Source organism: Lampetra fluviatilis, chromosome 71 (assembly GCF_964198595.1).
Source record: "Lampetra fluviatilis chromosome 71, kcLamFluv1.1, whole genome shotgun sequence".
Lineage (NCBI taxonomy): Eukaryota > Metazoa > Chordata > Hyperoartia > Petromyzontiformes > Petromyzontidae > Lampetra > Lampetra fluviatilis.
Genome location: NC_136345.1, coordinates 1,104,793 through 1,130,076, shown reverse-complemented (window position 1 = coordinate 1,130,076; position 25,284 = coordinate 1,104,793). Strand labels below are relative to the sequence as shown.

Sequence of the window (25,284 nt, the reverse complement as noted above, 5' to 3'; positions counted from 1 at the left end):
TTGCGTATATGGGCAGTGTTGTGTCTTTAGGCAGTGGTGAGGCTATGGGCAGTACTTTTCAGGGCCGTCCATAGGGGAGTGCGAGGCCCGAGGAAAATCCGACTGTGTGGGCCTCTCGAAGCCGAATAGTAAATCGGATGTTGTACATCTAACACTGTGACGTCGAAGTGCGACCCCGCCCCCCTCCAAGTGTGAAGGGAAGATCAGGGTTAATATAATCATTTTATTATAATGAATTATGTTCATCTGAAAATGTGCAGTACATATTACTGGTTACAAGACTGTGGGGGATGCCGAATGTTCATAAACAATTCCATTCAACAGTGGATTTATCATGGCTGATGATGAATGAAAAAAATGTTCAGCCTCTTGTAATTTCACTGCTGGATGAAGTGCTCCTCATGTTTTATTCACGTGGGTTGTTTTGCCATACTTCACCACACTGGTCAGTAATATCAACCAACATGGATTGATCGTGGTTGATAATGATTATTGGCGAATGATGGATGATGGTGTTGATATGCTTCACATTTGACCTGCAGCATAATTGCATCTTCACCAACCACGCTTAGCTGATGATGCATTTTTTATTTTTGTCCATCTTCTCCTCGTGGTTCTGCTCTATGTCTTCGATGTTTTCATCCGTGTGTGTCTTGATCACACCGATATGCTTGCTGAATAACTTCAAAACGTTCTGAAAGAAAGTCATAAAATGCTCATCACCGAATTTATTTCATGGAATTCATTTCTAGAGGTGACCTCAGTAGGGTGTGTGATGGCCGAGCGGTAGCAGGTTTGCTGCTTGTTGCAGGAGTTAATGGCTCAAGAACATCAGCCACCCTGGTAAATACTGGTGTATGTATTCATCATACAGAAAATGCACTGTTAAATATCTTGTGACATTCTGAAAATAGTAGGCCATGTGTTCTGCCATAAAAGTCCACGTTTTCAAAATGTATCAATTAATCGACTGACAGACTAATGTCCACTTCCAGATTGTGACAGCTGTCACTGAGGGTTCTCTTGAACAGACTCGCGCAGATGCATTGCATGGGAGGCGCAGTAGACATAATTCATATGAAAAAATGATGATGGACGGTGATCATATCGTTGACAGGAGGGGATAGGGCTCGCCACCAATAGCTGTTGTACTGGTACAGCCCTTTTATCCATACACTGATTGCTGAGGGCATTACCAAGCTGTGCAAGCCGTAGGGGATATTTGACCCCACTGGTCACTACGGGTTGGTGATAGGAGGGAGCTTAGATGTGCCCACCACTTAACCCCGCAGCTGCCTATGACAACTTGTTGTGCATAGTGGTGCTTGCCCATCCAATCACTATCCAGGACCATTCAAGATCTGACCATATTGGGCAGTTTCTGAGTAATTTTGCAATTTTGACATTTTTTTGTTAGTTTTGACATTGGCGGCGTTGGTTTGCACAGCGCACCTTGAACCCCAAGTTCCCCTTTCCAACCCACACTGATGAGCATGGTGAAGTATGGTTCAATAATGCCCAGTCTGCATGGCAAGGAGAGGCCCTCATTCAGTAGTGGACTGAAACACGAATATATTACTCCAGCCATTGTGGCCCTTAACTTTCACTCAAACGTCATAAATTATTGTTCCGAAAGTGATATGCACAAGTTTGCTAAATTGAAAAGTAATTTCTTAGAACTGCTTTTTGCGTTTATTTTTATCCTTCCCCTTCGCCTCCACTTAGCACTGTTGGCTACGTACGGTGTGAAGAGAAGTTGAACATACATATAAAAATTACAGATATGTACTAGATGCACACAGCTAAAAAGCACAACTGAATATGAGTACCGAGGACAGTTATTCAAGGTAGAACGGGATCAATATCCTTAAATAAAGAGGCAGGCAAAAGCAAGTTCGAGAGCTGTTGGAAAGCTGAACTTGATCATGTAAAGCAACATATCAATGTCCATAAGAAGGTTTTTAATCCATATCTACTCCCTGCTATGACTTTTGGATCCTAAACAAAGGCAGTAATAAACTAAATTGAACACAAACTGAAAAGTGTACAAAACATAAAAAATGCATGCTTGGAATTACAATGATAGGTAAAAGAGCACGTGAATAAGGGAACAAGTGTTAATTAGAGACATCACTTGGCTGTTGAGGTGAGTTGGTAGCTCAAAGATCTGAGCACTGAGGCAGCTGGCACCTGTGATTAAACTGGGGTTTCAAATGTAATGAGTTGATAGTTTCAGCCTTGTCACCAATGTTATCATGAAAAAACGTAAATAAATAATAATAATAAAAATACAACAAGGAAGGAATGTCATGAATATATGCATGTATTCTATAATGATTTCAACATGTAGGTATCTCCAAATATCTCTTTCCACTGTACGTCAGGATTGAAAACATAACCTGCTAAGGTTTGTTGTTTAATATGGTGACAAAATGGAGAAAGTAGCATGGTCTTTTTCTTGAAAATTAAGTGTCATTTATACCTCCAGGTTAAAGATAGTAATAGCTTTGGGAGGAGCTCCGCGAATAGTGTCCAGTCCGCTGGAGAACGGGTATGTAGTGATGTTGTTCGCGATATATTTTATGTTTGGGTGGCGGCAGTCAGTGCACTGTGGGTCATCTTTAAGTTCCTACTCGTGGAAGAGTTGTGCACAGCAACCAGTCATTGGTCTGAAGCGGTTGATGGATCCACCACAGTTTTCTTGGCAATCCAAAGCCTCAGTGAGGCTTTATGAGGAACCTTCAGCAGACCTCCACAACGTTCACAGTGGTCTTCAGCTGACCCTGCCTCTCAGACGAGTTTGTGTAGGGTCGAGCAGGTCTTGGTGTAATGGGAGATTTATACTTTCTAAGATTTTTTGCCCAGTTAGTTTCGTGGCGTGGTATCCCACCAGAAGTTTGTTAGCGTAAGGTTGGACAAACAAGGGTTAGTTATTCAGTAGGAGTGCATTTAAGTTGGCCCTTTATTGTAAAGGATGCTGTTGATCTGGATGTCTAATTCCTTTGTGTGGGTACTCTGCCAAGACTGGTGCGCAATACTCAACAGGACCCTGCGGGGTGGGCTGGTAGGAACGAATAACCAAAGAATATAAACATAATGTATTATTACACTTGTTTAGCCAGGAAAGCCCCACTGAGTCTAAAGGTTCTTGTAGGGTCCTGCCAAGTGTTTGCAGTAGGGGGCGATGTTGCTACACCTAATCGGACAATACGAAGGGAGAGTTTGAGGCCTAGTTCTAGGCTAGGGGTCGGGAACCTTTTTGACTGGGAGAGCCATAAAAGCCAAATATTTCTAAATATATTTCATTGAGAGCCATATAGTATGTTTAACATATAATAAATTAAATATGTCTTACTTTTAATGCGACTTCTGGTGCTGCATGGTTTTGCTGATGGCCTTGTAGTCTGGTACACAGTATTATTAAGTAATATCACAAGTATTTTAAAATCAGTTCCAAACTGATTTTTTTTTTCAACTCAAAATTGTCTGGGAGCCATATGCCGTCACTGGAAGAGCCATATATGGCTCGCGAGCCATAGGTTCCCGGCCGCTGTTCTAGGCTTTAGGCCTAGCTGTAGGCTTTAGGCCGCTGTGAGTTAATTTTTAATTTAAATGATTTAATTATTTATGTAAAAGCTTTAAATGTAAATGTTTGTATTTAAAAACATCAGGGAATGTAACATTGTTAAACATTAACTCCCTTTCACACACGCGGGGGTACGACACGAAGGGAGAGTTTGAGGCCTAGTTCTAGGCTTTAGGCGTAGCTGTAGGCTTTAGGCCGCTGTGAGTTAATTTTTAATTGAAATGTTTTTATTATTTATGTAAAAGCTTTAAATTTAAATGTTTCTATTTTAAAACATCAGGGAATGTAACATTGTTAAACATTAACTCCCTTTCACACACGCGGGGGTGCGATACGAAGGGAGAGTTTGAGGCCTAGTTCTAGGCTTTAGGCCTAGCTGTAGGCTTTAGGCTGCTGTGAGTTAATTTTTAATTTAAATGTTTTAATTAAAAGCTATCTCAGGGAATTATAAGGGAATGTTACACTTGTTTAGCCAGGAAAGCCTCACTGAGTCTAAAGGTTTTTGTAGGGTCATGCCAAGTGTTTGCAGTAGGGGGCGATGTTGCTACACCTAATCGGACATCGGACGGACGGACGATATAATCTATTGTAGGCTGGTTCACTTCGTTCCTACCAGTATAACTGGAGAATAGAGTAGAATTGGTAGTGGCTCCCCATGCTGTAGTGGCCATTTTTTTAACCAGAGACCATCTGCTCTTTGTTGCATTGTACATCTTTTTGTGATGCGGCCGTCTAATGTTTACTCCAAATATTTAGAATATGGCTTGTTTTTGACATGGTTTCCACAGAAAGTCACTTCCAACTGCACACTTATGTAGTGGTTATTTGGATAGTAGATTGAGACAGTTTGGGATAGACGTGGCCGTACTCTTTACCTTTGGAAGTAGTCTTCTAATACAGATTGGTTTTCCATTAGTGTGTAGCCATTGTTATTTCGTCCTCATAGATACGTTTGCGGAATGATGTTTTACAGGTCGCTGGTGAAGATGTTAAACAGGATCAGAGCCAGTGGTAGGCCGTGGTTGACGATTTTTTCATGGATTGTATTGCTGGAAAGGTATGCCTGGAAATCCCGGTTGCTGAGCATCGAGTTTCAACATTTTCAGTGCTGAGTGGAACTTAATGATGCACGCTGCATTGAGAATGAGCCCTTGTTTCTAAATAGTGTCTTCATGATGTAACACTTGGCTAGCACATGACATTTTGTATGCGAAAGACTTCTATGTTTAGATGATACACTCATAATGCAAGTCCCACTTCTCTGGCTGGTCTTTTGACCCTGAACAGGACCGTTTGTCGGATGGGATTTACACATTTTAACATGAATATATAATTGAATTCTAAAAAAAACTGAGGTGATGGAATTAGTCGTGCAATAATATACTTAACAAGTGGGAAGTGTAAAGGCTACCATCTCCAACCCAGTAGCATGGTGCACATTAGAGAAATTATATTGACTATTAAAGAAAAGTGCATGGGTTTGTACAGCACATGGCATAGCTAGATGAGATGAAGTCCAGGCTGCAAATCAAAACACATATCCTGGAGTGACAGCCAAAGAAGGGAGTGCTTTCGAGAGTACATCCGCTGAGGAAATTGAGTGATAATATTAGTTTGTGTGTGGGTGTGAGGTGGATTGCTACATCGCAACACTGTGGTGGTTGTGAGCAATGCCATTGGGGGAAGACTAATTCCAATTGGCTGTTTCCCTCAAGGCACTCATAGCTGCCACATCAGCAGCCAATAGGGGCTTTGGACGGGTGCAACGGGCTGATAACCCCTCCATCTTCAATAAACTTACTAGAAAATCACCTTTGAAATACTAAACTAAGCTTGTGATGGAGGCCTCGGGGGTCATGCGTCTATGACATATTTTGGCCAAAGGTGACTGAAGCCACACCTTCGTGGTTTCTCCAGCAATGTGTGTGGTCACATGGAATGTTTAAACACTCACTGTGGAGGTGAGGCTGCCACTCCTCTCTTGGGACCTGGACTGGTACCACCTGGATCTCTGTTGTATCCAGGAGGTCCGGTGGACTGGTTCTGGCTCAGTCACTATGACGTGTGGAAAGTCCTCTACTCAGAGCAGGAATCTTCCAAACAACAGGGAGTGGCTCGTCTTTTGAACAATATCATAAAGGGGGTTTGGGAGGATGGCAATGAGGTGTGGGAAGCTATGTCCCAGGCTACTATAGGTTAGTCCCCCCAATCAATCTGAAGTGAGGAATGATGGTGGTGGCGACTTACACACCAACTTAAGATGAACATCAGTAGAGGGTTCAAAGAAAATTGCAAAAAACTACAACATTTCGATCGCAACACAAGCGGCCATTATCAGGAAAAGGGGGTTAGCTTCTAAAGGCAAACTGTTTATAAAGGTTTGATATGGGCGTAGCCCAAATGTCAGCAGCATGGGCGGGGCAGCCAATGTTAATGTCGGTGGTGGGCGGCGACCACGATAGTGGTGGGTTTTCCACCAATTAAAGGGGAGTATTTGCACGCAACTATTATAAAACTAATAGATCTTTTAACAAACTTCGAAACAAGAAGGCTCATCTGCATATTAACATAGCCACCTCAGCGTGATCGCCATGGAGGCTGCTCACTGATCTTACATTAACATGCTAATTTTTACCTGGCAGCCCTTTAATTGGTGGAAAACCCACCACCATCGCAGGCGCCTCCCACCACTTACATTAACGTTAACTGCCCCGCCCATGCTGCTGACATTTGGGCTACGCCCATTTCAAGCCTTCATAAACAGTTTGCCTTCTTTATAAACTAACCCCTTTTTAAATCATTTATATTAAGTTCGCTTGCTTGCTTGCGTGCTTGCTTGCTTGCTTGCGTGCTTGCTTGCTTACGACCGTGCAAACCTTTCGGTCGTTTTTTAACCCACTTCCCGTGATCCAATCGAGCTGACATTTTGCACACAGACTCGTTGTGCGAGACAATTAATGTTCGTGAATTTTTTTTTCCAGAATTTTACACTGTTTAGGGAAAACAAATTAAATATTTAATTACCAATTGCTTAATACTGGCAGACAATCATCTGACCCATTGGTGGCAGCCATCTCAAGCCAGAGGATGAGAGGACTCTAGCCGCCACGCATAAAAAGGATTTAGAGTGAAAAACTTTGTTTTTACGGGTTATACTTATTTCCTGATGACGACCGCTTGTGTTGCGATCGAAACGTCGTAGTGTTTTGTTATTTTCTTTGAACCTATCTATATGACTTTACCGAAAGACCCAAAGAATATGAATTCCTGCAGTCACGAAAGCTTTTAGTCAAGATTTATCAGTGGAGGGATGCAGGCAAGGCCGATAAGTCAGATACCTTCTATGAACTCCTGTCACAGCTGCTAGCTAAAGTGGCCCCTTGAGATAAAGTAATCTTATTGAGTGACTTTAATGTCCGAGCGGGTCATGATACTGGAACCTGGGCTGGAGTGGTTTAAAGGTATGGGCCAGATCAGCTCAATAATACTGGTAGAAGGCTGCTAAGACTTCTCTGCAGTCCATTTGCTTGTAATTACCACCACACTGTTGCAGTATTGGTGGATCTACACGGTATAGATGCACGCCTGGTCCAAGCAACAAAATCTGTGGATTATATCGTGACAGAACACCGGATGCAGGCCCTACCATGGAGCTAGTTTGCCCACTGATTATTGGCTTATCATCTGTAAAATGCGCCTTTGAAAACTGTAAGCATGAATCTCATCATCGCTTGCAGCTGGGGTTGGCACCGTCTGCCATCCTGATGCTGAGGGGAAATGGGTGAGTTTCATTACAACAGTCGGGACCACTGGACATGTTCCATAGGATTGGATGGATGCCCTGGTAGTCCCCCTCTTTAAGAACGGGGACCACACAAATTGTAACAGCTACAGGGGCATGTGTCTCTTCAGTGTGCATGGAAAGGTCCTGGAGGATCATCGAACATCGCCTTACCAGGCATGCTGAGGAGAGGCTTGCAGAGCCCCAGTGTATTTTCAGGCCAGGGTGGGCCTGCACAGACACTATGTTTTAACAGGACCCTCTCTTGTGTTATTATTTTGAATATATCTACGTGACTTTACCGAAAGACCCAAATAATATTAATTCCTGCAGTCACGAAAGCTTTAAGTCAGGACCTATAACTCTGCTTATTTATCTGGTCAAGGTCTATAATACCACAAATAGGCCATGGCTCTAGGTTGTTCTTCATGCTTTCGGAGTCGCAGACTGCTCACAGTAATTATCGCCCTTCATGATGGTGGGTATGCATGGGTGAAGTTACGTTGCTGGGAGCTACAGCCATTCCCTGTTCACATTGGGGTGCTACAGGGATGTCTTCTGGCTGCTACATAATTTAAGAACAATTTTGACCACTTACTTCTATATACATACAGTGGGAGGCTGATTGACGCCCGGGTGCAGTCGAGGGATGGCTCAATATTGGTCAACCATGTTATGTATGCAGATGATCTGGTGATTGCTGCTGACAAAAAAAAAAAGGGAATTGAACCTCGAGCATGCTACTAAGAGGTGGGGCCCCACCAAATCACGTGGAAAACCTGGGATCATCACCTGGTACTGATTATGAAGGGATGAAATCTCCTTCTCTTGGTTTTCTTGTGCCTCCTTCATGGTATTTAGCTCCAGTGCCATTCTCGCTTCCTTCAGCTTGTACTCTGTAAAATGATGAAACGACATTTATTTACACACCTCCACCCAACGTTAATGCATTCTAATATTGACAGCGTTTATGAATTAGCTACGTTTGCCTGTTCATTGGTAGTGCTCCACATAATGTTGAGCACAGTAAAGTGTACAGTCTGGCTGTTGATAGAGGCAGAGGAGGGTAGGCATGAGGTGCCACTTTAGAGAGAATTTTCCTTCAGGATTTCGAGAATCTGTTTTGGAACAGCCAGCACTCGATTGAAGATCCTCCCAACATACTTTTTGTTGAGTCACACTGCTAGGCTCCCATTGTTTGAGAGGCCAATCTGAAAGTTTTATAGTTAAGTCTGGCTCCAGCCAGACTCACTATGACAAACAAGCAAGTCCATGAGAGTATATGAGGGCATGTGCAGGGCTATTGGGGGAGGGATGGCGCAAGCTTACAATACCCCTGGAGAGCAGACTGTGTTGCTGCATGCAACCACGTGGGAGAAGAAACTGGGCTACACGCCCAGAGCCAAAACCGTGTAATTAATAATGTCAAAGGAAAGCACTGGGCAGGGGCGGTTTCTTCATTAGGGCGATTGGGCGACGCACCACCAAAGTGTGAAAGGGACTTTTTCAATCACATTAACATTCAACCACAGAGTCACGCTAGACGTTACTGTGCCTCTGGATATAGTCCAATCAGCGTCATGTCACGTTCTGTGGAGTACCGCCTCTTTTTGGGCGATTTCACTCTGGCTGAGAATCGCCGAGAGTGTTCCCATAGACTTACATTCAAAGATGTTTTTTTTCGAACGGGGGGCGCTCCAATGCATTCTCTATGGCTTCCGGGAGGGCTCGCACTAACGTGTTTACGTCATCATACGTAAGCACGTTTCAGTCAACAATATAATTTGTCGCCACCTAGTGGAATCTTTAATAAAAGAAACTGAGTGGATTGAAAATACATTTACTGGTTAAAAACCCTTGTCAAACTCCATTTGAGCTTGAATTTTGGTAAAATGTTAATTAACGTAATAACACACACACAAATCATCGCTGTCGGATGGAAGCCTTGTATGTCCAAAACTGTTACTTTTCAGGAAACGAAAGAAAACCAGTTTTTTCCCCAAAATAATTTACAAGCTCTTTTAATGCTTTTCATTGGTTAAATATTTGTAAAACAAATTGACAGATGTAAAGGGTGACCAATAGCATTAATTTTTGAAAAAATATGGAGATATAAAATATGGATTCTGCCTGATACATTGTTGCTGTCGGGATAGAAACCTTGTATCTCAATATTTATATTATAATAAATAATTTATTTTATAACTAAAATAAATGTATTTATTTTGTCAGGTCTGCGACACAATCTTGGTCCACACCAAAGAAAGGTTCTCCTTTACCGACCACCTTGTAAGTGCCACGCTGCTACAAGGAGAGATGTTTCAACAGCATGGCCATACATTCCCTGTTGAGGCTCTGAACATCACTGTCAGGGCATACCTTATGTTAACTAAGGCGAAGCTGAAGACTGAACTGTCTCTCATTTATGAGAGTCCAGAATTCAAGGGCTGCTGTGGTGCACGAGCGCTGTACCAGGTTTTGCTGAAGTACAACCTCCAGGATACTTTTCCAGAGACTGTTGCTCTGTTGAACATCCTCATAACCACTCCCATGACAACTGCTGAAGCTGAGAGGTGTTTCTCAACCTTAAAGAAAATCAAGACATTCCTGAGAAATGTAATGGGACAGGAACGTCTGAATGCAATGGCTATGCTTTCCATGGAGAGGGAACTAGTCAGGAACATGCCTGCTTTCAATGAGAGAGTAATTGATCACTTTGCTACTTTGAAAGAGAGAAGAGCAAAATTTCAGTATAAGTAAGCAGTGTATTAAGCGAGTAATGTGATGTAAGCAGTGTAATAATAGTGAGTATAGAAACAAACAAGGAGATGTATTGTAAGAGTCACTTTATCTTTCATTAATATTAAAGTAGTGAAGTTGCCTTTACATGCTTAAGCTGTTAATTTATCCATTGCATGGGTGGACCTTATCCTTATCAATCATCCAAACATTTGCCCCCCCTGAGAGATTTTGCAGGAGCCGCCACTGGCACTGGGTGTGTTTTAGTCAATGTGGGCACTGAGTGTGCCTGTGTCAGAGGCAGTATAGGGTGTGCTCATATAGAGGGAATCCCTACAAAACTCTCAAATACCATGTGTTATAAGGTCTGTGGAACTCTTAATACATATTTAAAACTGCAAGAGCGACTCTGGCAGCATGTGAGAAAGATGTGTGGGGTTGTCACGAGATCGACTTATCACTAGGATGACGCTACGCTTCTATAATGAGGGTAGCGGGGGGGGGGGATCATGATAACTTTAATACAAATTTCAAGATTAATAAAATGTATGTTTAAAGTTATGTTACTATTAGGGGCTCATGCAATTAAAAAATATATCAGAGGTACCAAAAACTTAAGATAAAACCAATGCTGAAATGCCAGCGTGCCTACAGAGCACGGCTGCTAACGTAAGCTCCTTATCGTCTCATCGCAGCCTTCTTGCGTGCCCAATGAAAGTGCTACCACTTTCATCGCTAATTATATATTTCCGAGGATAACACACATTGAAATGCACAACAGAATCCATGTATATCTATGAATATGTATCGTTACTGAGTGAAGAGTCATTGCTGGCATCTTGGCTTAACCTGATACCCACGTCTATTTGTGATTCTGGATTAAAGGGGCCACTTCTTACCCATGTTCTGCTGTTGAACGCTGGTCAACGTCTTGTCCACCAATAGGATCGCCTTACCACTTTCCATATTCTGCTCCAGAAATTCCTTGTACATACTGGTCATCTGCGAAGGTGGAAAAGGTGAAGTGTCCAGCATTTTAATTACATCAACACGAGGTTTCACAAGGTCTAAAGAAGCCTGAAGCACATCGTGCGAATCTGATGCCTGGCAAGGCTTCATGAAACAAGCTTATGCTGCTGCACAATCTGCTGATATGTATTGGCTGCTCCTACTGCTGCTGCACAACTGGCATGTAGAGAGTCGCAATCTGCAAATTTTAAATCAGGACTCACTGGTAACACTATTCTGTTCCATTACCACTCCTAATTCGCTGATTGCCTTTGTGGGCAAAATAGACCGGGTAGAAGGAGGTAACTTAGACAAAACAACTGGTGAAAATCACACACGCAGTCACACCCAAATACAAATTAGATTATGAACTGTAATTGAGGTCGTAAAACCTACAATCTAAGCTTCAATTTCTTGCTCACGTCACTGATTACAGAAGGGTCTGCACAATAGGGAGCTCCTAGAGAGGGTATTTTTGACTTACACTTCGATACTGGTCAGAAATCTTGGAATTTATAGGAGTACTCATCCTGAACTGCACCACACACAACCTGCTGTTTGACTAACTGTGGCGTACCTGTTAATACTGCTGGGTGGACAGAGAGGCATTAGGTGTGAACTTAAGAACATTGAATCAAACTAGTGACTTTAATTTTCTGGAAAACTTCAATGTTATGCATTATGTAAAATTAGTGGAGTTTAGATTTTCCACAGGCATTGAGTCATGTGAAAGGGCATTGTATAATGTGGAGAGAGAGACAGACAGACAGAAACAACTAAACGTTTTATTTTACCAGGTAAGGCCCACTGAGCTATATATCTCTTTTTTCGAAACGACTTGGCCAACAATGATAGCTCAATGAAGTGGCTTATCATGTGGAAATGTATATCAGCCAAATAATCTAAATGCATGTTACCAGGTAGCTAACATCTCACCACCACGGCGCACAAAATACTATGGACAGAGTTTGTCTCATTACAATGCTTTATTGTTACGCTCGTGATTGCACTTCAGGTCGATATCAAACGATTCTGTATTTTCAAAACCATCCTGAATGAGTTTTCTTTACTCAATGGATTCGTAAGGGGTCATATAGAAGAACATAGACGACACTTCAAAAGTGGGATGAACGCACAGCCTATGGAGACGCTGACTAAATATGTGTCTAGTAAAAAACACGTATAGGACAGGTGTCCATGCTGTAGACTATGTGCTCTCTCTTGGCGGCAGATTAATCGTTTCTGTGCTTCACAAATACTACACCATTCCTGCACTATCACCACTACAAATGCATGGCCACCATCTTGAGAAATATATTGCATGCCGACTGGAGATAATTGTGGTATGAGTGACTTCTAAATGCTCCGACTACATTGCGCTATTACAGCATCGTGATAATGAACCTGAGGAGGGTAAAGTACTGAAACGATTTGAACCATGACTCAATGTCATAAGGGGTTGAATTCGGAGAATCACAACAAAGCTAGACTGGGACGTCTCTGGATACATTGGCAGTGTCTTAAGGCCACCGACAAACGCGACAGGATGATGATGGGCCGATGATGATCACATTTGTACTCTGGCGCCAAGATAGTGAAGAAAATTCCAAGCTTTGTGGCTGGAGTGTCCAAAGTTAATCTCCTCAACTGTTTCTTGTCATTGCTGTGGTCTGTCCGAATTTAGAGCCTCTAATAGTTCCGATGCCTTTGTATCATCGCCAATTCCTTTGAACACTTTCTGGAGTTAATCGCTCTCCAGATTCCAGCATGGAGTGTATTGCTTTCGGTAGCCTCTGCGGATGTTGTTGTTGGCTGTTTTGTTGGCGGTGACAAAAACGTTGTAGTTATGCAGTAAAAGATTGATGGTTTGGAGCGCAATTTCTGTTTCGGCCTGGAAGGCCGAGCAGTTTGTCTTCCGGAAGTTCCAGCGAGCAACTGGATTGTATGTGACTATTAGAGTTTGAAGCCCGATGTGGATTACTAATGGCCAGTATTGGCTTCTGGGAAACCGTCCTAGGATTTTCCTCATTGCAGAAAGCGGGAGGCCATGGTGATCTTTGGACACAAAACAGAGGTCTAGATTATACCCCCGTTTCCATCAAGCACAGTGGAAACTTCCTCTGTTCATCTCCAAAACTCAAGCACACAGGCGAGAAGCCGTGCATGTGTGACGAGTGCGGCAAGACGTTTCTTGTGCTCGGCCTACAAGTATTTTTTTCCACTTGTGTGTTAAACTGGGTGTACCTTTGATATTTTAAAGATGGCAATTCTCCTGTTGTGTATCCTACTGCTATCCCTCCCGGCCATATCTAGTGCCACACTCAACTTTACCACCGGCAACCCTCATTACTTCTCGTTCCTTACTTGTTGCTCAATATGCCACTACACCTGCTAATGAAACAGCTTATAGACATTTTTCGATTTAAAGCTTTCGTGACTGCAGGGATTAATCTTCTTGGTTCTTTCGGTAAAGTCACGTAGAAGGGAAATAATACAAATAAAACATAATAAAATAAAATTCTCACGACGTTTCGGCCACAACGCAAGCAGCCGTCCTCAGGTGAAAAACAGGGCTGTTCGGACGCTGTCTTTCCGACAGCCCTGTTCTTCATGTGAGGACGGCTGCTTGCGTTGTGGCCGAAACGTCGTATTTCATTTTATTATGTAAATTATTTTATTATTTTATTATTTCCCTTCTACGTGACTTGACCGAAAGAACCAAGAAGCGTATAGACACTTCTACACTCCATCATCGTATCCTTTTAAACCCTATCTCTGTCCTATTACTTCACCAGCACTCCTTCCAAACTTAATTCTGCTCTTAAAAATATCGCCATCTGTGAGCTGCTGATATTCGTCCCAGGTTCGCCGCTCTTCATCCTTTCACAGAAAATACCTGTGCAAACTATTAATTCTACTTTTCTTATTTCTGGGAGGTATTGATCTTCATCCTGGCCCAAATGTAAAGAACTTGTATAATTCTGTAGATTTTTCTGGCAGAAAAGGTGTTGGTGTTCTACACGCCATCATCAGAGGGCTTGTGATTAAATTAAGTCAACTAAAATTAGAAGTGGCAAATCTGGATCCGGACATTTTTTGCCAAACAGAAACATTTCTCATTCCTGCCGTAAATGACTCGCAGATTACGATTGACAACAACAACCTTTTTCGGCTTGACCGAGGGTCTAAAGGAGGTGGAATTGCCATCTATGTTCGTAATACTATTGCATGTTCACCAGCTCACTCCTTGTTTAAAAAAATTTGCTTTGAAGGTCTGGCTCTCAGAATAACTCTCCCAAATAATCAACAGATATTGGTAATGTGCAGCTATAGACCACCTAGTGGTAAGGATGTTGAAGCTGCGCCTGCACTGAGAGAGCATCTTGGGGGCCTCCCTAAAGGTGAAATCGTTTTAGTAGGTGATCTAAATTGGAATTGGCTAAACCCGCCGGCCGTGGCCACACATTTTGCAGATGAATTTAACCTGTTTCAATTAATAAATGTCCCCACAAGACCCAACCTAAAAAACCCGAGACAGCCATCTCTGCTTGACGTCCTATTGACAAATGCCCCTCACAATTTCACACTGACTGGTGTTCTGGGTAATAACCTTAGTGATCACTCCTTCATATTTGGGGTGAGATCATCAGCCAGACCCAAAGCCCCCCCTAAATTGGTTGAGAATCACTCCATGAGACACTTCAGCATACAGGCATTTACTTTGATGTGCTTCACTCGGATATTGACAGGGTTTGTGATATCCCCAACCTGACTACGGCTTGGGAGACCTTCAGGTACACGTCTCTTCAAATTCTTAACAAACATTTCCCGTTGGTTAGATTTAAAACTAAAGGCAACCGCCCACCATGGTTTGATTCTTTGATTACTAAGCTCATGAAAACTAGGGACAAGGCTTGGGCATGTGCTCAGAAAAGTAATTTGGTCAATGACTGGCTAGAATACAGGATTTAAGGAATAGATGCGTCAAAAAAATACGGCATGCAAAAAATGCTTACTTTTCCTCCATTCTCTTGGAATCACATGGCAATGCCAGGATCTTCTGGAAAACAATCAAATGTATCGAAAAGGCATCCAACACAGATAATCTGCCCGTTGCGCTTAACCGAAATGGGGACTATTTTTCAGAGCCCCAAAAAGTAGTCGACAATTTTAACCTTCATTTTTCTGAAGCTGGTGACCTTTTTAATAATGTATTGGGAGTCACCCCTGCTCATGCAATTTCCTACACCCCTGTCCAAACATTAAACGAATTTAGTTTCCAGCCTATCCACGAAAGTAATGTTCTGAAACAATTGTCCTACCTCAAAGGGTCCTCCTCTACCAGAGCGGATAGTATTCCCGTCTTTGCTATGCTAACTGTTGGTCACCTAATATACACATATATAGCCCATATTTTCAACCTGTCCATCAAAGAAGCATCAGTAGCTCTAGAATGGAAACATTCCTATGTTCGTCCACTTCACAAAAGAGGCCCTAAAGATGATCAAAATAACTACCGACCTACTGTATCTAAATTTTGTCCCCAGTTTCCTGTCCGACAACAATTTATTACAGTGGTACCTCGGTATACGTCGTAAATTCGTTCCAGAAGGTAGGAATTATACCGAAAATGACGTATACCAAACGAATTTTTCCCATAAGAAATAAAGGGAAAGGAAATAATCCGTTCCAGAGTATAAGAAATTATGCTTTATATGGAATATTTTAGATTAATGGGGTTGTATAAAATAATTTAGACACTACTTATTTTCTTAGGTTTTTTAGGTAAAGTCACGTAGAAAGTAAAAAAAATAAAAACAAAAATCACGACGTTTCGGAGGCAACACAAGTCTCCGTCATCAGGTGGGACCGTCACAGCCAGATTAGCTGACGGAGACTTGTGTTGCCTCCGAAACGTCGTGATTTTTGTTTTTATTTTATTTTACTTTCTACGTGACTTTACCGAAAAAACCTAAGAAGATGATTCCTTGCAGTCACGAAAGCTTCAAATCTGACACTACTTATTACTAAAATGCATATGTAATGTAGTAACTCGGCGGGAGACGACTTCACGGGTAACACACTCTTTATTTTATCAAACTCGTTCACAGGTGACTAACACCTACTTTGTATCTCGGGTGACAAACACCCACTTAGTATCTCGGGTGACAAACACCCACTTAGTATCTCGGGTGACAAACACCCACTTAGCTACTTGGCGACTAACGCCCACTGAGCTACTCGGATGACCAACATCCACTTAGTATCTCGGGTGACAAACACCCACTTAGCTACTCGGCGACTAACGCCACTGAGCTACTCGGATGACCAACATCCACTTAGCTACTCGGCGACTAACGCCACTGAGCTACTCGGGACACTCCCTGCCCGGGGTATCCGTCTCGACTGTGGGTCCCCAGCCCGACCCACGGGGGCGTCGGACCCCGGGTCCCACAGCCTCGCCTCCGAGCCACACAGGGCCCCGGTCCCCACAAGGACGGCGGGGCTAGGGGTCTCGGGGCACTAGGTCTTCAGCTCCGTCTTCGGGTCTTCAACTGGGTAACTCTCCCCGAGTGCTCTCGCGCGTCCCCCTTTATACCCCACCTGCGGACGTCGCTGCGAGCACCCACTTATTCGACCAATCGCTGGGCGCTGGCTACGATCCTGTTTTCCCACATCTCATCGTGCCTCACCACCCACGCCGCGCCGCCCCGTCATCTGTCACTCCCGGCGCGCGCGTCCACGCCCACAACGCGTGCCCAACCCCGCACCCCGCGCCGCCCCGTGATCCATCACTGTCACAGTCGGCGCACGTCAACACCACCACTACATCACCCCCTACCACATAGCTCGCAGCCGACCCGGCTGCTATAAAAATATACAAACCGCCCTGTGTGCCCCGTAACACAACACAACAACAAGAACAACAACTAACGTAACAACACAACACGACGCGAACACTACCATCCGCAACCATCAACCAATGCCACCGCGACAATAGAACAATATATACAAACCGGCGAGTGACAATAGCAATGTGTATGCAGAAAGGAAAATAAATGGAATTTTTTTTTTTTTTTCTTTCGACTCGTGCAGTGTCCCCTTTTTTCCGAGCGTCCCTACAACGGGACATTACCCCGGCAGAGGGGAACACCGGGCGAGCTCGGTGTAGAGAAAAAACGTCTTCATGAAAATTGTTGAGCCCTAGCCCGAGTCCGCCTTGCCGGTCCGTCGTACGGCACCAGACGCGGTTGAACGTCCGGTGGTGCCGGCGGTTCAGGAAGACATCGGCCAGGCATCGAGGACCCGTGCGTGCCCCGGGGTTCAGGCTCCCGACGGTCAGCAGTCGTCAAGCCCGAGGCACCTGGGGGTGGGTCAGGTGGAGACACGTGAGGATCAGACTGCGACACCTCCCTCCCCGAGTCGACGGTCACATCACACGCCCGGTCGTCACGGCACAGAACGGGGTCACACGGTGCCGCATAGGGCTTCAGTCGGGAGGGGTGCACGTACCAACGGCGTTTCCCCCATTTAATCTGTATACTCTGGGGTCGTGCAACCCGCACAATTTCCACCGGTCCCCTCCAAGGTCTCAACAACTTGGGGGACGTAGCCAACGGTGCATGTGGACAATGTAGCCAGGCCTTATCGCCTGGTTTCCAATCATGCGTATGCACCCTCCGCTCATGCAATTTCTCGTTCGCAATTTGCCGCGACCGCGAATTCAACCTCGCCGCCTCCCGCGCTTCAGTCAATTTGGCGATATTAAATTTGATGTGGTCTGCCAATTTAGATTTTGCACGTGGCTGGGAAATCCCCAGTTGGACGTCCATGGCCGGATCGGCCTCCCGCCCATACATAAGAAAAAATGGGGAAAACCCCGTCGCCGCATGAGGGGCCATTCGATAGGCCGCGAGTACCCCCGGCACCTGTAAGTCCCAATCAACCTGATCGTCGCAGACCTGTTGGCACAACATAGACGTAATCGTCCTGTTCAGACGCTCAACCATCCCGTCAGTCTGCGGGTGGTAGGGGGAAGTACGCACTTTCTTTGTACCCAACAGGTCGCACACCTCGCGCAACAAAACGCTCGAAAAATTCTTTCCTTGATCCGTCAGCAAGCGTTCGGGGGCGCCCTTGTCCAAAACATAACCCTGGACAAAGGCGTCCGCCACCGCCGCAGCCGACTGGTTGGCGAGCGGCCATGCCATAGGCCATCGGGTGAAGTATTCCACGCCAACCAGCAGGAACCTATTTCCCCTTGGTGTAGCCGGAAAGGGCCCCAAGATGTCCAACGCTACCAATTCGTTTATACGCGAAACCTGAATGGATTGCAGCGGTGGATTAGCTGCCAATGGTGGCGGTTTCCTTTTGGCGCACCCTACGCATCCCTTAAGAATATTCGCCACGTCGTTACCCATCCCCGGCCAATAATAGTCTCGCTGGATTAGGGCGAGCGTTTTGTGAAAACCCAGATGCATGAGCCGTTCATGAGCTGCCAGAACAACCCTACCCCGCATAGCAACAGGCACAACGAGCACGTGACGCCGGGACATGTTGTCCCACTTCATCAAAAGTCCCTGTCTGCACACCCAGGAACCGACCCGCGCCTCCCCTACCTCGGGAGCGCCAACTTTCCGACGTAGCGTAAGTAGGGAGCTGTCGGACATCTGGAGACGGCCCCACTCAATGAGGGGCAACGACAACAGCGAATCCCTCCCCGTGGGGGCGTCCTCTCCCGGGGTGTCAGTGGCGGCGAGCGCAACTCCCGGGGTGCCGGCGACCGGGGTTTGCACCGCGCCGATCCCAACAAACATGTGCAGTCCGTGCACGGAGGCAACCGCGACAAGGCGTCCGCATTTGAGTGTCGCAATCCCTTGCGGTAAATCGTCGTGAATTGGTAGTCTTGAAGGACCTCCAACCATCGGGACAATTGGCCCGATGGCTGTGCCACGCGCATAGCGTATTGTAGAGCCGCATGGTCCGTACGGACCGTAAAATGACGGCCGTAAAGATACGGCCTGAATTGCTGTGTAAAAAACACAATCGCTAACAATTCACGACGAGTTACGCAATAGCGTTGTTCGGCGGGGGAAAGAACTCTACTACCGTAGGCGACCACCCGTTCAACCCCCCCGACCACCTGTGAGAGCACCCCCCCGATACCCGTGTTGCTGGCGTCTGTGTCAAGCAAAAACGGTTGTGTGAAATCGGGGTAACACAAGGGGGGAGCCTGCACCAAGGCGTCACGAAGGGAGCAGAACGCAGCCTCCTCTTCCGCCCCCCAGTGAAACCTCACACCCTTAGCCGTCAAAGCGTGCAGGGGCCTGGCTATAGTGGCAAATTGCTTGACAAAACGACGGTAATAGGAGGCGAAACCAATGAAACTGCTAACCTCCGTGACCGAGGTTGGCGTTGGCCATGAGCTGACGCAATGCGTCTTAGCAGGGTCCGTCGAGATCCCTGAACGACTCACGATATGGCCCAAATACCTGACCGATTCCCGAAGCAGAAAACATTTAGCCGGTTTAAATTTAAGCTTAGCGGAACGCATCCTGAGGAACACCGCTCTCAGTCGCTGGATGTGCTCCTCGAAAGTCCGACTAAAGACGATGATATCGTCGAGATAAATCAAACAGGTATCCCATTGGAGGCCCGACAAAACCAATTCCATGAGTCTCTGGAACGTGGCGGGAGCGGAATGTAAGCCCATGGGCAAACGGTTGAATTCAAATAGGCCACCAGGTGTCCGGAAAGCAGTTTTAGGTTTAGACTCGTTATCGAGTGGCAATTGCCAAAATCCAGAAAGCAGATCGAGTGTGGAAAAAAACTGTGCTCCCGCCAAGGCATCCAGCGACTCATCCATCCTGGGGAGCGGATACGCATCCGCCATCGAGATTTTGTTTAAGCGGCGGAAATCGACACAAAACCGCAAGGACCCGTCCTGTTTCTTTACTAGGACAATAGGAGCACCCCACGGACTAGAAGAGGGCGAAATGACATCGGCCGCCAACATATCATTAACCGCCGATTGCACATGTTCCTTCTCGGCTGGGCTGAGCCGGAAGGGATTCTGACGAATAGGGGCCGCGTCCCCTGTAGCTATGTGGTGGCGCAACAGGTCAGTGCAGCCGATATCGTACTTATGTTTGCTGAACACGTCAGCAAACTCGAGTAGCAAACCCCTCAATGCTCCCAATTGCACCTCGGACAAGTTAGCAGAACCGGCACACAACGAGTCCAACCACTCAGTCCCCTCATCACTTGGAGGATGCGACTTGACAGTGAAATCTGCTTGAGCCACGAGCCGTTCCTCAACGGGTAGCGGCGCGGCGTGAGCCAGCACCGTTCCCTGCGCAATTACGGCCGGCCGCGACCCCGTATTCAGGACCATTACGAACGGCTCACTGTCCCCTCTCACCATGGTTTGAGCAACCGCTAAGTCGAGGCCCCTTCTGGCTCTGTTAGACGGCCCCAACAGCACCCCCTGTGCCTCCGCACCCACCTCGAGTGGCTTCCTGAACCGAAGGGGTACTAACATTTGCGATCCCGGGGGTACCCGCACAGTGTGAGTTGCCAGCGCCTGCACCGTCGCACAAACCGTGCGCATTTTGGTAGGGCTCGTCAAGAACGCAACCCGCCGACCTGACGGAAGCTCTATGCAGGCCTGATCTATGAGAATTGTGATGGGCATTTTGGACAAAAAGTCCGTACCTAGCAAACAGGGGACGGCCAGCGATGATGATACAAAAATAGGGCCCGCCAATTTGATGTCACCAATGCAAATAGTCGCCCGAATCTGGCCGATGATCCCCAGGGATCCCCCATTCGCCGCATAAAATGGCACGTCTACTGGCAGAAGGGGTCTACTTTGGACGGGAAGAATGTTATAAATAAGGTCCGAGATGATGGTGGCCGACGCACCCGTGTCAACAAGCACCCGGACCTCAACCCCGTCAATGAACCCCGTTACCACGGACGACCCGGCCGACGCAGCCACGATCCTGTGGGCCAATTCGGACCACTCGACTGCTTGCGGGCCGCGTACGGACCCCCCTCGCCGAAATGAACCCCCGGCACCCAGCCGCGAACCCCCCACCGCCAAGCGGCGACCCGAATGTGCCGTGTTTGTGGACCGAACGTGTGAGGTGCCGCGACATGCCGGGTTTTGTTGGGATGACTTGTGGCCCTGGTCGTCGTCCCGACGTGGTCCTGTGGCGCGCTGACGCGGGGCCCGGCACCCGGCTGCGACGTGACCCCGAAGGCCGCAGTTGTAGCAGACGACGGACGTCGTAGGTTTCGGTTGCTCCAGCTTGCGGGGTGAACGTGTGGGCGAACGACCTCCCGTTCTCCACTCCCCCGGACGCGATGCAGCGAAGGCCTGCTCCTGATCCGCAGCTGGCTAAGGTTCGGCGATCGTGGCGGCCAGTGCCGCGTTCCCCGCCCATTTGCAGACGACCCCCGGCTTGCGTTTGAGGACCTCGTACGCGTGAATGCTCGTGGCGATCGCCAGGGAGCAGATATCCATCTCGTCCGCCACATTGATGGGGACCCCCAACTCGTGGGCCAACGCCAGCAGCTGCTCCGTCACCATGGCGTCCTTCCCCTCCTTATCCATGCGGGGAAAAGCTGCGTCCGCCAAGGCGAGTAGTGCCGTGCGATAGGCGAGCGTCGTTTCTCCAGCCACCTTCCGCCGATCGTAGAACTGGTGGCGACACGTGGAGGGCGGCCCGAACACCTTCGCCATCAGGTGTAGTGCGGCCTGGAGCGTAGAGCGGGACGACCTTGCAGCAGATATGAAGGCTGCAAGCGCGTCGTCGTCAAGCATCGCTGGCAACGCACGCAGGGCAGTGGTGTCGGACCACCCCGACATCTCCTGATGAGCGAGGAACCTTCGTTGGAAGGCTCCCCAGTCGCCCCCATCCGCCTTGAACGCCGACAGCGCGGGCAATCTTTGCTGGAGGACCCGATCGTCGTCGACGTCGGAGAGATTTTCCCGCGCTCCGCTGTAGTTGTGTAAAATGTCGGCTCGGTTGTCAGGCGCAAAATGGAGAGCTCCGGCGCGCGCTGATGACGTGGGCTGCGCTGAGCGGAGGTGTCCGGCCACGTGGCGTCCGTCTTTCCCGCCAATCGGTGGCGGCCCCCCAAAAACGGCGGCAACTTCCAGACTTTTGGCGCGAAGCGCCTTTTGGCGGGATTCCTCCAACGTCGCTTCCTCCACCAACCCCGCAGCCGTTTTTCTGCTCGCCGGAACGGAGATGTCGGCCAAGACAGCGGCGGCGGCGAGTAGCAACTCCGCCAACCGGGAGTGCGCGTCCTGGAGGCTGGTGTCGGAGGCAAGCGGAGCGTCGGCCATCACCGCGAAGTGCTGCATCGGCGGCAACTCCTCGTCCTCTCCTCCCGAGGTTGGTGTCCCCGGTACGCCGTCGTCGTCCCGACCTCGCTCGTGGGTACGGGTAGTCTTCCTCGTGTCCATACTTCTTGAAGACAGGTTTACTTCTGACGCCAGTTGTAATGTAGTAACTCGGCGGGAGACGACTTCACGGGTAACACACTCTTTATTTTATCAAACTCGTTCACAGGTGACTAACACCTACTTTGTATCTCGGGTGACAAACACCCACTTAGTATCTCGGGTGACAAACACCCACTTAGTATCTCGGGTGACAAACACCCACTTAGCTACTTGGCGACTAACGCCCACTGAGCTACTCGGATGACCAACATCCACTTAGTATCTCGGGTGACAAACACCCACTTAGCTACTCGGCGACTAACGCCACTGAGCTACTCGGATGACCAACATCCACTTAGCTACTCGGCGACTAACGCCACTGAGCTACTCGGGACACTCCCTGCCCGGGGTATCCGTCTCAACTGTGGGTCCCCAGCCCGACCCACGGGGGCGTCGGACCCCGGGTCCCACAGCCTCGCCTCCGAGCCACACAGGGCCCCGGTCCCCACAAGGACGGCGGGGCTAGGGGTCTCGGGGCACTAGGTCTTCAGCTCCGTCTTCGGGTCTTCAACTGGGTAACTCTCCCCGAGTGCTCTCGCGCGTCCCCCTTTATACCCCACCTGCGGACGTCGCTGCGAGCACCCACTTATTCGACCAATCGCTGGGCGCTGGCTACGATCCTGTTTTCCCACATCTCATCGTGCCTCACCACCCACGCCGCGCTGCCCCGTCATCTGTCACTCCCGGCGCGCGCGTCCACACCACGCCCACAACGCGTGCCCAACCCCGCACCCCGCGCCGCCCCGTGATCCATCACTGTCACAGTCGGCGCACGTCAACACCACCACTACACATACATACATTAAAATAACTGCATAAATAAATAAAATGAATTGAAATAAAAAAAAAATTTAACGTCACTTTACCTTCCTGACAGCAGTTGATAGCCTACGAGGATGGTGGTAATGAAGGGGAGGAGGAGATGCTATTTTTTGGAACGAGAGGAAGCTGAAATTCTGGGGGTTTTTCTCTTTCTCTTTACTGTCTTTTTTCTTGACTTGGACCTGGTTGAGGCTCACCAGGTTTGAGTTTTACTGAAAACCTGTCCATTGAAGTTTGATTTTGCCTTCTTCTCAGAATGTTCCTGAAGTGTGACATTGTTTGGTCATTCCACACAGTACTGTTACGGCTTGTTGATTGAGGAGTGGCGCTTTGTTTCAATTGTGAACGGGGTACTGTATACGCGGGTACGCGGTGACTCATCCCGACCCATACAAGTTCTAGCAAGCGCATCGTATCCCAGCAAGACGTTGTATCCCAAGACATTTTTTACTCATCAAAACACGACGTATACCAAATTCAATGTATTCCAAAGCGGTCGTATACTGAGGTATGACTGTACATCGAAACCAATCTAGGTTCCGAAAAAAATTGAGCACCACATCTGCTGCATTAGACTCTCTGAATCACATTTACAGTAGCCTTGATAATAAGCAGTACTATGGCAGTCTTTTTATTGACTTGTCCAAAGCCTTTGATACAGTCGACCACAACACCCTGCTTAGTAAACTAAGTTGCCTCCGTTTCTCCAAACACGCAGTAAAAAGGTAAAAAAATTCCTCTCTTCTCGCACCCAAACTGTATTAACAGATGGTTGGAGGTTAAACAGTGTTAAGATAACAAAAGGGGTTCCACAGGGTTCCATCCGTGGCCCCCTCTTGTCCGTTCTTTATGTCAATGACTTGGGCACTGACCTGGATCATTCCAGGGTAAATCTGTTTGCAAATTACACGATACTGATAACTGCTGGCCGCTCTCCAGATGACGTGATTGCTAAGCTTCAGGGTGATTTCAACAAACTACAACATCAGCTAGTTGCTTTTAAATTAGTCCTGAATACCTCCAAAACCAAGGTGCTATGCTTCTCACCAGGACTAAAGCAGGAAGTTATTTTTCCCCAATTATATTCCGTAAATAATCATCAAATAGAGCAAGTCAAGATCTATAAGTATCTTGGGGTCATCTTTGATTCAAAACTGAAATTTCAAGATCACATTGATTATATTGATAAAAAAATGAAAGTAAAAATTGGTTTTCTGTATCGACACAAGCACTGCTTCCCCCTATGTTCTGCTTGGAATTGATAAAAGCTACCGTACTGCCTCTACTTGATTACTGTGACATCGTATATAAATCATCCTCCAGTACTTTACTGAAGATGCTTGACTCAATGTATCACTCGGCCATAAGATTTGCATTGAACTGCCCATATAGGGACCCACCACTGCGATCTCTACATTGGGTCAAACTTAACTTATCTTAAAGATCGACGGCTTGTGCATCAGATCTTATTTATTCACGATGTACTTACAAAAAATCAGCAGACTACCTGATGGATCTCCTCACTGTTTCGAAGAACAAATGTGACCTAAGGTCTTCGCTCATTTACCAGCTTCACATTCCTTATTGCCGTACAAATACTGGAGGAAGGGCTTTTTCTATTGATGCCCCCAGGGTCTGGAATGCTATCGCCAATAAACTGCAACTTGGATTACTACCTGTGAGATCTTCACTCAAAACTGCTCTAGAGTTCAAGTTCATTTATTAGGTATAGCCCTGTGAGTCAGTCGGCTCTTGAATCGGGTGCAACCGCAACAAACAAAAAAACTAAAACATGAACAAAAAACATCTTAAAGTGAATATGTGACTAAGTGC

General features: G+C 46.8%; 1 protein-coding gene across 1 annotated transcript in view; it reads right to left on the bottom strand.

Annotated features, from left to right (window-relative positions):
- Positions 1 to 357: 357 nt before the first annotated feature.
- Positions 358 to 25,284, bottom strand: part of LOC144952998 (guanylate-binding protein 1-like) — a 93,434-nt gene continuing 68,507 nt past the window's right edge. The window contains exons 12-14 of the mRNA XM_078883481.1: positions 11,006 to 11,108; positions 8,160 to 8,263; positions 358 to 694 (exon numbers count right to left, since the gene is read on the bottom strand). Coding sequence (XP_078739607.1) covers positions 569 to 694; positions 8,160 to 8,263; positions 11,006 to 11,108 — 333 coding nt within the window. The 3' untranslated portion in view covers positions 358 to 568. The remainder of the gene's footprint in view (positions 695 to 8,159; positions 8,264 to 11,005; positions 11,109 to 25,284) is intronic.